Genomic DNA, 13089 nt, shown 5'->3' on the forward strand with positions numbered 1-13089 from the left:
AGGCACAAACAATTTACTAGTCCAGCACCTCTCAGAAATGATTAGAGCAGGGGTCGGCAACCTTTCAGAAGTGGTGTGCTGAATCTTCATTTATTCACTCTAATTTAAGGTTTTGCGTGCCAGCAATACATTTTAACGTTTTTAGAAGGTCTTTCTATAAGTCTATAATATATAACTAAACTATTGTTGTATGTAAAGTAAACAAGGCTTTAAAAATGTTTAAGAAGCTTCATTTAAAATTAAATTAAAATGCAGAGCCCCCCAGACCAGTGGCCAGGACCCGGGCAGTGTGAGTGCCACTGAAAATCAGCTTGCGTGCTGCCTTCGGCACATGCGCCATAGGTTGCCTACCCCTGGGTTAGAGTTACATAAGCAGCTTGGGGATCTAAAAAGAAAGAAAGAAAGAAAGAAAGAAAGAAAGAAAGAAAGAAAGAAAGAAAGTGTGTGGGGGCAATTTCAGTTACCATCAAGGACAGGTTAGACAACTGAAATCTGTGATTAATGAACATTAAAAGCAGGGGCAGGACATGAAAGCAAAGCCCTCTGGGATCCGACACAGCAAAGCTGGTCTCCTGTGGCTGAGTCAGATCAAAAAGTCCAAGGTGCTCCAATCAGCTGTTCTCTGAGAAGAGGAGAGCTGAGGTTTTCTTCCAACTGGAAAGAACCAAAACAGGCCAGGTCCTCACCTTTAAGGCCTTTCACAACTCTCCCCATCCCTACTTATTTGCTCTTGTATCTTACTGAGCCACCCTCAGTGCTCACTCCATTCCACCAATTCCACTACCTTCTGTGACCTGCTTGCCCACTTTCCCCACCAGCTTCTCCACACGGCCCTGATGCTCAGAGCCACTGTGACCAAGCCACTACCCTCTCCTCCTTCAAATCACTCCACTTCTGCCAGGGGGCCAGCAGCAAACCACTAGTGACTGATTTTTTAAAAAGTTGGAATGATCCAGAATCACTTGTTGTTAGAAGAACAGGAGTACTTGTGGCACCTTAGAGACTAACACATTTATTTGGGCATACGCTTTCGTGGGCTACTGCCCACTTCATCAGATGCATGGAGTGGAAAATACAGTAGGAAGATATCTATATATATGTACAGAGAACACGAAAAGATGGGGGATGCCATACCAACTCTAACAAGACAAATCAGTTAAGGTGGACTATTATCAGCAGGAGAAAAAAAAACTTTTGTAGTGCAGGATAATCAGTTGTTGTTATTATTATTTTATTTTATTTTATATTCCCATGGCACCTAGAAGCCCTAGTCATGGACCAGAACCTCACTGTATTAGGTGCTGTACAAACACAGAACAAAAAGACAGTCCCTGCCCCCAAAGAACTTACCGTCTAAAGAGGTGGAGTCAACACATGAGGGAGTACAAGAAAACAGTGAGACAATATTGGTCAGCATAGCCTAAGTAAACATGGGATATTATCATTATTATACATCTAGGTACTTATATCACCCACATCACCATAGCTGCTAAGTTGCCCTAGTCACCCTCTTCTCTTCTTGTTTCCAATTAGACTGTCAGGGACTGTCTTCCTATGTGTACAGCACCTAGCACAATGAGCCCTGATCCTGCCGGAGGTCTTATGGCCCTACAACAATACAATATTGAAAGCCTATGAATGTAATAGAGATATGTTTCCTGTATGTTTTGTAAGATATATTGTATTAAAAATGCCAGTTAAAGCATACTGAAATGTGTAATAGTTTTTGAAATATCTACATCTTTCTTCATGTGAGAAGGAGGAATCTGATTTGGGGAAGGAAGGGCCTATAAACCTCCTGTTCTTGTGGTAAATAATTCCCTAATCTTCTGCCCCTTTTTTCGTTTTGTTTTTCAAACAAGGCTGCCCCTGTGCGTTAATACTGTTGGCATTCTCAGCCAGGAGGACCAGATAAGTAGACAAAACAACTGCTCCAGGAAATGGTTCCTTCAAGGTGGGGCTGAGGCATGTTACCCTGGTGATACTGTTGCTGCTATGGTGCCCATTTGACCTTTGGACAAAGGTTACCATCAGCAGTGTCAATGGTGGTTTCGGCAATGTGACAATCTGTCTACTAAGAATTAGACCAAAACCATTAACTAATTCTACAGGTCGTCGAACAATGAGAAAAAGATTTCCAGTTGCTATAGACCTAGGCTAGATTTGAAGTCATGACCCAGAAATGAAAGGTTCCATTTTCCTTTTCCAATCCCCTATACTGTCTTAATCCCTGGCTGCAAGATTTTTATGGCTCTTTCTGTGTTGTGTATATTGATTGCCATCTTGTGCAATACACGAACATTGGCCCACACACTTAACTTGAAGTTATAGCAGCTACGCATCTCAACGCTCATGTAAAGCTGCAATTACATTTGTACAATAGGTAATTACAGTATTTCACTGGTTAACATCATCCATAGCGCTAGAGATGAATAATAACATTTCCCCACATTGCATTTCACTGGCTAACATCATCCATAGCACTACAGATGAATAATAAAATTTCCCCACATTGCACCATTGAAACGAAAAGGTAACAATACTAAGAGAAACAAAATGTGAATGGCAGTGTCTCCACGTGACTTCAGGATTGAGTCCACTCAAAAGGGAGGAATCATTTCCCTAGGAAGTGTGAAACGTGACTGAGAACCTATTTTCTGAATTCCTGTTAACACAGGCTAGAGACCTAATGGCTCTATGCTGTTCTTCCAGTTACATAAGTTCCAGGACAGGAATCCTGGCTTTTCACGTCATTGCTAAGTGGAAAACAGAATGACTGCTTTGCCAGCTAGCCATAAGTACTATGACAGCAGTTGTGAAATAAATCTCAGGCCTCTCGTAATTGTTACGTAAGCAAAAAAAATTGCTGGAACCTACATCCACTGGTTTCACAGCATGACAAATAACCAAGTACAGGATCTAAGCACCTGTAGCTTACATATTCCAGGAAATTCTGATATGAACTAGGGAGGCACATTTCTTTTTCCTGGAATGCAAAAAGTATACGTAACCAATTCCCTTAGTTAAGGCCAGGCTCCTCCTCCCTTATAAACCATGTTACATCTGACTTTGATGCTATAGAGAGCCTCATGATCCTACACCACAAACTTCAGCTACGAGGGCAGTGGATACTGCATGGCAGTGAAGGAAGAGTGGTGGGTATAAATCTCATCCATCGGAAGAGGAGGGAGAGGAGAAACTCATTTTAAAGAAGATCCTTGTAGGCGGAATGCTTAGTGAAACAGGAGTTTTCCCAGCTAGGAATTAAATACACTGAGGTTTAAGACACAAGGAAACATTTTTAACCCCACAACTTCCGAAATCTAAAAAATATATTCTCATTCTACAGCACACACATTTCAGTCCTGGCCCCATTTATTCTTTGCTTCTACAGCCATCAAATATTCTGCACAAGCCAACCCTGCTCCACACCTCGCCAAGGGATTGTGCTCCAGAATAAAAAGTGCTTTAATCTATTGAGATCACTTTTAGATTCAAGTTGTTTATTTTCTCTGCATTTTTAGCTTCCGTTAAAGTGATTTAGCAGTTGGAAACAAGGAGGAAAGTTAGTGTCATGTCACCAGCCAGGTTTCTACAGACCATGAGCAAGTGCTCCATGGACCACTGCAGTTTGAGAACCTCTAACTTAAGTTAAAACACAAGGGCCACATCTCAGCTGGTGTAAGTCAGCCTAGACAATGAAGCATTGAAATCAATGGATCTATGTTGATTCTCACCAGCTGAAAATCTGGCCCCGTGTGTCTTATTTGAACAGTTCATCAGTTTTCTTGAGTCCTGTCTCACTATTTCCTGCTGTTTTACACAAAGAGTTGACCTTCTCTTTCCTGCAACAATACTGTTCATCTATCCCTTCACATATGGAGCTCTCTCCAGACACAGATAAAGCATCTCATCCTTGACTTGCACAGCTCTCCTGTTCTATGAGCCGTCGTCTCTATTTAAACTAAACAAGCATAACATTAGCAAAGAAGTACTGTTCTCATCTTGATGCCTGGGGATTTACTTCATGTATGTAATTCTATTAGCTTCCTTGGGAGCCATGTGTGTACATTTCTATTCATCAAGCACTTGAGCCATCACTGGGTCAATGGGAGTATCTTTACTGATTTCAGTGGTTGGACCAGGCTTCAAGAGGAGACTATCCCCTAAATCATGGGCGCCCCCAGAATATATAGTTAACATTTAACACAGGGGAACAAGTAATTGCTCAAACACTCCAGTCATTAAAATAGTTGCAAAAAAATAATGCGGCACATTTATACCAGCAGGAACACTTTCAGAAATATACATGGATAAGGTACCTTTTTTAAAGTAACAGCAATGTCTGGTGCCGTGACTTTGCATGGAATGATCATCTCTCCTCCATCAGTCATGTGTATAATTTTAGGTATGTCGCTGTGCAGCTCTACAAACGGACTGCCTGTATCTACAGAGAGGGATAAAACGAAAAGGTCACTGTCTGAAACATTACAACAGCATAGAAAATGTGCGGCTAACTTAACCAAACTATACTAACAGATTACCACCACAATTAAACAGAGCCTACTCATTTATTGTGGTAAAACTGAAGGGCCTAGAGAAAATTCTCACCACAGGCCCCATATCTCTTTAAAAATGGTTCTTTCATTATTGACAGATAACTACCACAAAGGATCAGCCAATTCTCCCTAACTATCAGTGTCGATAAGTTTCCAAAATAGCTGTTCCATTTACTTTCATTGTTTAGGGCTGGTAAAATATTTTTGCAGCGTATGAAAGATCACTAATCATTAATAATCAACACATAGCATTTCTTTCCATTTTTGCATCATCTTTAATATTATATATATATATAATACAATATAGGTGATTAAAAGTAAACAGATTTTTTTCTAGTTATTGCCTCTCACATATGGCTTGGACATAAATAAAATACCATATTTCATAGTGTTTGTGTTCATTTCTATTTTATTGTCATTGGAAGAAGTAATTACATGGGACTGAGCTGGAATTCACCTATCAAGAAACACCCCACCAAGGGCCTGTTCCTGCTCCCCTGGAAGTCAATAGCAAAACTCACATTGGCTTCAGTAAGACTAGGACTGGGATCCTAAACATGGTCATTAAGTCAGATATTCAAGTAGCTCTTAGAATATGGACAAGTAACTGTTAATAATTGCTTTCCTTCCTACCAGCACAATATATTTGTGTCTCTTTTGTAAGTGACAAGGTGACTGAAAATGTCAGGGAAACATTTATTTCATTTAACTCAACAACTAAGACTTGACAGTATAATTTGTTATCTCCTTAAGCAACACTTTTGACAAAAAGCATTGGCACAAATTGCCCACATTGGAAATTGGGATTCCTGTTGCTTTTGCAAATGTTTTATTGTTTGTGTTGTTTAACCAAGATGGACAAGAGCCACAAACTCTGGATCTAAATCCTGTTTTCAGATGGTCAGATCTGGGGGATTGGTTTTACTTTAGTTCTGGTGCATTTTGAGACAAATTCTGCTGTTGTCACTCAGTCAGAATCCAGTCCATAGCAATAGTATTCTTCCTTCCAAGATTTGGCCATTTGTGAATGTTGAAATAGAGTATCACTATCAAATTATCCCAATCATGAATCTCTGCACATTCCTGTATGTTCACTGAAGCAGCTACTCTTTTAAATACATTGCTTTTGCTTTTCTTTCACTCAAGAGTATGTGCATCACTTCACATAGTAATAAAATCCTTTAAGATCCTCATTTCTTATTAGACTATGCAAATTAAAGTACATCTTAGGCACAGGGCAGGAGGGGAAGCAATTCTGCACTTACTTACAATGGGCTAAATTCAGAAGTACCTTAGATGTACCCCTGTGCAAGTGAGAGCACAGTTTTGCCCAAAGTGTTTAAGGAGATTTGATAGATGAGATCAAATTGTTGCATGAAGAAAATCATTTGAAATTGAAAGCCTGGATCACAGTCAGATCTGCTGTGATCGCAAAAGGAGCTCATGCATAGTAGAGACTGTATATACAATAAAAATATTCAAAGACCTGTTAGTCTAACATTTCCTTTGCAATATGATTCAAGGAAAGACCAAGACTGCGCCTGCTTGTACCATTGTAAAAGAAACATTTTTGTTTTGCAGGGACTGCAGTTATGGAAGAGGTCACTAGACCTTTAACATCACCAGTGAAACAGACTTATTACTCCCCTAAGTCTCATTCATCCTTGTCACAAAATTAAGAGCTACTTTCCAAAACCAGCAAACTTTGCAGAGTAGTTTCCTGTATCATAATCTCCAGATCATTATAAGTGTGAGGAAGAGCTGCCCTGAAGACTACCGGTACTGTCTCTAGACAAAGTGTCACCACTAACTGATGCCAACATTGCTCTAGTGGGAGCTGTACTGCCCTAACCTCATAGGACTCCCTGCCTGTCTAGAGGTGGTGACAGGAAACCAGCACAAAATGTGAAGAACTCTTTTTTTCCCTTAATGGAAACGTGCCTGCTGCCATTCACACTTGCAGGAGACAGTCAAGTGCTGTCAAACAAAGCTAAAAAAGTGTCCTTGACTCCTCTGAATGCAAGTATTACATTTGAAGGTGACTTTCCCCCGTAAATCTGAAATTACAATTACACATTAGAGCATTTAGCCATAAAGAGCCAGCCACAGCTATAGCTCGATTCGCGTGCAGAATTCCCATTGACATCACTAGGGAGTTCCGCCATGGACTGAGGGCAGTATATGGCCCAAAGCCCTCCAAACATCTTCCTGCTTTTGATTAAAAGGAATATGCAGCATGTTTCCTAGCAGCATTTTGTTTTCATAATTACTTTGGAGGCTTTTCCTGAGCCCCTTTGATTTTATTCTCCTTCCTTCTTAATGAACATAAGGGGATACAGTCATTACTTCAGGACTAGCAGCTGGTGCTGGAGTAACACAGTCAGAATACTCCAATGAGCTAGAACCTGTCTTTCCCAGTTAATCAACCCTCCTGATCCCATCTTAGTCTTTTCTCCCCCCCGCCTCCAGCCTACCTATTGCTAGCAGCTCCTGCCATGTTTTCCATCTGATTGCCAGAGATTAATCTTTCCTTCCTGAGGTGATGTAACACAATCATGAATTAGGCCCTTAAAGTCTAAATCTGACTTCCCTCTCCTATTCTTCTGGGCCATCTCCAATGATGAAGCTTCTCCACCCTTTGGGCCTGATCACGGCTCTATTTTTATGCTGGCGCAACTAACTCTAGGGGTAAAAGCAGAGTAACACTGTGGTGAATCAGGCCATGGGGGTCTAATTCTGACTTTGAACAGAATGGTTTATCTTCAAAAAAGAGTGTTTTCAGCAATGTTGAAGACCACAATAGCACGATGTATTAAGCTCCTTTGGCTTTTAGTATTTCATTGGGAGGAGCACGTTTATTTTTTGCTAAACAACTGGCTGCAACTGAGGAGGAAAAAAAATCCTGAATATTTGCATAAGTTGGAGGTCGCTTCTTATTGAATATTATATTTTAAAACAATAATTGCATCTGCAGTTAGTGGTTTTGTACTGTGTTTCACCAGGTTACCCGCAATATTTCCCACTCACAATCAATATGAGGCCACAAAAAGAAGTCACAGAATCATATAACTCATGAAGGTCATTTGCTGTATTGTCTGTGAACATACATAGCAGCTATTTTATTTAACTGGTCATAAAACAGATTAAAACATAAGAGCCTTAATTCAGGCAAATATTATGGCAAATATCTTGCACAAACAATTGGATTAGCACATATTGAAATGGCACAGTCAGAAAAACAGATGCTCCTCCTTTCCATACTCTGTGCCCTCAGGTTCCTTAACTTCAACTACACAAGTCTCTGCCTGTGAAAAAGATTTGGAGGTCATAGTGGACAATCAACTGAACAAGAGTTCCCAATGCGATGTTGTGGCTAAAGGAGCTAATGTGATCCTGGGATACATAACCGGGAACCTCGAATAGGAATAGAGCGGTTATTTTAACTCTATAGTTGGCACTGGTGTGATCACTGCTGGAATATTGTGTCCAGTTCTGGTGCACAAAATTCAAGAAGGGTGTTGATAAGTTGGAGAGGGTTCAGAGAAGAGCCACAAAAATGATTAAAGGATTAGAAAACATGGTTTACAGTGATAGACTCAAAGAGCTTAATCTATTCAGTTTAACAAAGAGATGGTTAAGGGATGACTTGATTACAGTCTATTTGGCTCTACATGGGGAACAAATATTTAATAATGGGATCTTCAATCTAGCAGAGAAAGGTAGAACATGTTCCAATGGCTAGAAGTTGAAGATAGACAAATTCAGACTGGAAATAAGGTGTGAATTTTTAACAGCGAGGGTAATCACCCATTGGAACAATTTACCCACGGTCATGATGGATTCTCCATCACTGACAATTTTTAATTCAAGATTACATGTTTTTCCATACAATATGCTCTAGGAATTATTTTGAAAAAATTCAATGGCCTGCGTTAAACAGGAGGTCAGACTAGATCACTAGGTCCCTTTGGCCTTGGAATCTAGGAGTCTATGAAAGTCAAAAAACACAGAGATAAAAATGTCAGAAGCAAACTCTATGGGTGAAACCCTGGTGTCACTATAGGCTAAGGGAGTTTTGCCATTCTACTTAATGGGTCCAGGATACCTGTTTATATCATGCTTATCATAGTAGTATCTCAGGCTCAAAAGAAATGGTTTCCCTACTTACAGAGAATACCTTTCTCCCATTCATAAAGACATTTTTAAGGACCAAATTCTGTCCTCAGATATACTCATGTAAATCAATGGGCCAAATTCTCCTTTCATTTACATTAATGCAACCCTTAACTTCAGTTATACCAGTACAACTTCATGGAAGTCAATTGGGTTGCATCAGTGAAACTGAAAGGAGAATTTAGCACAGTGGGAATGAACTGTGCACAGAATCTGGCCTTAAGTGGACAAAATTACTTCTAGAAGCCCGTCAGTTTTCTTTTCCTTTCCTAGCCCCAAAAATAATGTCTTCCCTCCCCCCTCAGTGAAAATGACTGCTGGACATTGAAGAAAGAGTGACACTGAGACATAAATTAATACACTTATGGTATGTCTACACTACCTGCCGGCAGGTAGTGATTGATCCCCAAAAGCACTCCCCATCGACTCCGGAACTCCACCTGGGCAAGAGGCAGAAGCGGAGTCAACAGTGGAGTGGCAGCCGTCGATCCTGCATCACGAGGACACGAAGTAAGTCAATCTAAGTCGATCTAAGATACGTTGACTTCAGCTACGCTATTCTCATAACTGAAGTTGCATATCTTAGATCGATCCTCCCCCACCCCCCAGTATAGACCAGGCCTTAGAAATAAACCCAGGACAAGAATAACTTGGCAAGCAAAATCCAAAGTACAGAGGAGTTGAACATCTCAAGACTAAAGCACTTATCTTCAAACACAACGGGCTTATCGACATGGTGGGGCAGTGCACCCTACTGGGGTATGATTTCTAAAGTGCATTGACATGTTACACATTAATTGGTCAGTGTCGACCCTGCTGGTGCACACTAAAGATTTCCTAGCACTCTTCAACAATACATCAAAGCACAGTCAGGAACGGGCATACGCTTATCTTTACACATTGTGGGTAGTCCCAGTAAATCCAATGGAACTACTCACAGTACACAAAGTGAAGCCTCCCTCCACAGGAATGGAAACAAGTGATTTATGTCAATGTGTTCTAGGGGGCTCTATTTTGTAGGAGGAACTTTCTTATGCACTGAAAATGTGTCCACATACTGCATACAGCTGTAATATAGTTTAAACTAGTTTCCTTTTCATAACAAATGTGCTATTACATTATTGACTTTGACAATCTGTTAGCCAAAAAGTACAATTCATATGATAGAGCTGTGCCAAATCGCAGAGATGGATCATGAACTGGATAAGGGAGGTGCAGAGCCTCCCACACTGGGAACTTTGGGGCAAGTTGTTCCATGGCCAGGTTATTACTCATTTTTTAAAAAATATACAGGAAGAAAATAATCGACATCTTTGCTCAATGTTCAGAGATTTGGGGTTTTTTGTTTGTTTTTTAGTTTTTTTTTAAGTCATACCTTTACCAGCTAAATTCTCCTGACACTGGGATTTTTGAACTTTAAACCAAAGTTTTTGGAGAGCTGTTATTAGACAGTCTGCCTCTTCTGAGATGTAATATCATGCAGGGTTATGAAAAGTGAATCCATTAAAGTCACATTTAAATCCATTCCAACTCGAAAACCTGATTCAGCCAGCTGCCAACAACTGGAAACTCCCAGTGATGTCAAAGGGAATTCTGTGCACCAAGGGCTTGCAGGGTGTAACTCTAGGGTTTCAAAATGTGCTCCCAAAAAACAAGCACTTTAAAAGTCCAAAGGCTTAATTTTTTCAGTGTCCACTAATTCTGGGGGTCTTCATTTTTGATTGCTCCTCTTGAAACACTTAGTCATCTAATCTTGGGCACCCCAAAAATTGAAACAACCAAAATTAGAGGACATGTTTGAAACTGTAGTCATTGGTGATCTATGAATGTGGCTACTTTAAACTATATTGAAGTAAAATCTTGTTTAGTTGCTTCATCTTCAAGATCCGGTACCCAGAATATTGTAAGAGGGGCACAAAGCAGGAATATCGTTGAATATTTCACCATCCGTGGAATAGTGCCAAGGAGATAAATTAGCATACATGAACACTGACAATGCTAGGAAAGACCTTGAAGAATGACAAATTGGAGACTGATAATTGGATTAGGATGACACAAAACAATTCTTATTGCTGACCAAGCTGCAAGACAGTTAGCAGGCTCCCCTCAAATTCAGTGATAGATTTGGTGACAATGAAAAAGGCAGTTGCCATGGCTGAAAACGTAACCTACTTTGCTGTAAAGAAAGAAAGACCATTTGGCTGTGAAGCTGGCTAAATTTCCTCTATAAAGATAGAGATGATTTCCTTCTGGGGAAAAAATCTCAAGTTTGCTAGTATGAAAATGTTGCTACTGCCTACATCTGAATTGGCCAGAGGCAAAGGCAATATGGCAACCTGGAAGCAGCATTTGTTTGAATTCCTGCAAAGCTCTAGGATTAAAATATTGAAGTAACCACAGTTATTTGTATTCCCCAGCTCTGTCCTGAGAGCAGGTGGCAGCAGTCATGGAAGGCTGAGCGAAGTGCATGTTTTTGTGCAAAAAGAAAATGGGCCTCACGCCAGCAGCTGAAAAAGAATCTGACCAACAGGCAGGTGGAAAGGACAGTGTGCCTGCACCCAGAAAGGCAGGTCTGAAAGTGACAGTCACTGGGCAATTCTGCCTTGGGGAAACCAGTCAGTCAAAAGAGCTGGCATGCTGCTAACTTGGTATGTTTCTTAAACGTCTTCATCCCATTAATATGATCTATTTGCAAGTGGTCAACCCTGCCCACCTCACTCCTGTGAGTAACGCGAGTGTCCCATTAAAGGAGGTGTTCAGTGAAATGACCCACGCCAGACTGGTGAGCAGATTGAGAATACAGAACAGGATATGGCCCCGCGATCATAAGGAACTTGCAGAAAGCCTTCCTGAGCTTCAAATTCCAATGTCCCCCTTCTCTCTCCTCAACTCATAGGGTTTCTATGGGCTCATGCACTATACGGATCCCAGTTTTCTTAGTGAACTGCAACAAAGCCAGCGCTCTCAAGAATATTTGTTTCTTTTGCCTGACGCATCAGTTCCTGGTTGTCTGGTGCCAGAGTAACTACTGCATAGACTGTGCACTCACCCCCCACAGCAACTCAATATTGGCCACTCCAGTGGAAAAAGTGGGTTTATATATTGACTGGCTTCTGAAAGAATTTCATGTGGCCTGGCAGGATGAGAATGGAAACCTAGGATCTTGAAAGTACCATGCTGAGTGTTGGGGCATATGAGATTTTCATCTCATCTTCTTCAGCAAGAATTTTCATTACCCCACAGGGGAAAAGGGCCTTATATCTTCCTTTCTGTGTATATAACCTTTTCCTCTGCAATAGGATATTTGTATTACTGAACTGAAAGGCTTAATATGTCTATTCTTTTCTATCCAGTTCATATTCCAAGTCACTCTAATTACGGAAACGAGTAACATTTTCTAAACAATAAGCGAGAACTTCCTCTACAAACAATATTAACTTTCATGATTCAGTTTCTGTGTTTGTAAATAGCAACTATTTACTCTCCTGTGCAGAGAGTTAAAACATGGGGAAAAGGCACCTTAGTGATCCACATGGTGCTAATATGGGGAATTGACTGATACATATGTCCTGTGACGGGAAACAATACATAACTAATAGTGATCCAGATTTTATAACAGTTTGTTTCCCAAACACCCAGAAATTAGTTGAAAAAAATTTAAACCTTCAAAGGAAGTTTATTTATTTGTTTCCAAATTGAGCTCAATAAATGCGTTCCACGCTGGTTTCCAAAAAGCACTGATTTAAGTTAAGAGGCACTTTCATTGCGTGCGCTTTCCCTTATAAATGATAACGTCATACTGATTCCACAAGAGAAACAGCAGATTGCAGCAGCAGGAATCATGAGGCACTTGGATAAGTTCGATTTCTGTTTTTCTGTGGTTCTTTTATGCTCATCGTCAATTTGTTTTGTACCTTCACCCTTTGAGGAAGACTCAGGAAGCTTGATAACAGCAAAGGTAAGCTTCATTCCCCTTTCACAGATCTCACATTCTTCCTTTCCTTCCCTCTCCCGCACCTCCCGCCCCAGTGCATCCTGGGAATTGTAATTCCTAGACTCAAAGCTACAGGAGCCACCTAGGAACAAATTTACAAACACAAACTGCGTAGCATTTGCACCTAGCTAGATATAGCAACTGTCCTTTTTTCGTGTATTCACAAAAATGCATCTTCCATGGCTTGCTCAACTTTTCTTCCTGAAGCTGTAAAATCTATGTAGGCTCAATAACTTTTCTCCCACCTTACAAAAGTTCAGAGGAATACATTCATCAGGCACAGATCAAGCAGTTACACTGCAACTTATTCCATTATCCCAAGGCTGGCACATGTATCCATTGTAGTTTATATTGAGATTCTCA

The 13089-nt window shown here is 40.5% G+C and overlaps 1 protein-coding gene across 2 annotated transcripts in view; it reads right to left on the reverse strand.

The window, feature by feature from the left end:
- The window catches only part of FLT1 (fms related receptor tyrosine kinase 1), a 155671-nt gene that overhangs the window by 117853 nt on the left and 24729 nt on the right, over positions 1-13089 (reverse strand). For both annotated transcript variants that reach the window (XM_039501796.1, XM_039501726.1), the window contains exon 4: positions 4323-4447. In XM_039501796.1, coding sequence (XP_039357730.1) covers positions 4323-4447 — 125 coding nt within the window. The remainder of the gene's footprint in view (positions 1-4322; positions 4448-13089) is intronic.

This window comes from Mauremys reevesii, linkage group 1 (assembly GCF_016161935.1).
Source record: "Mauremys reevesii isolate NIE-2019 linkage group 1, ASM1616193v1, whole genome shotgun sequence".
Lineage (NCBI taxonomy): Eukaryota > Metazoa > Chordata > Testudines > Geoemydidae > Mauremys > Mauremys reevesii.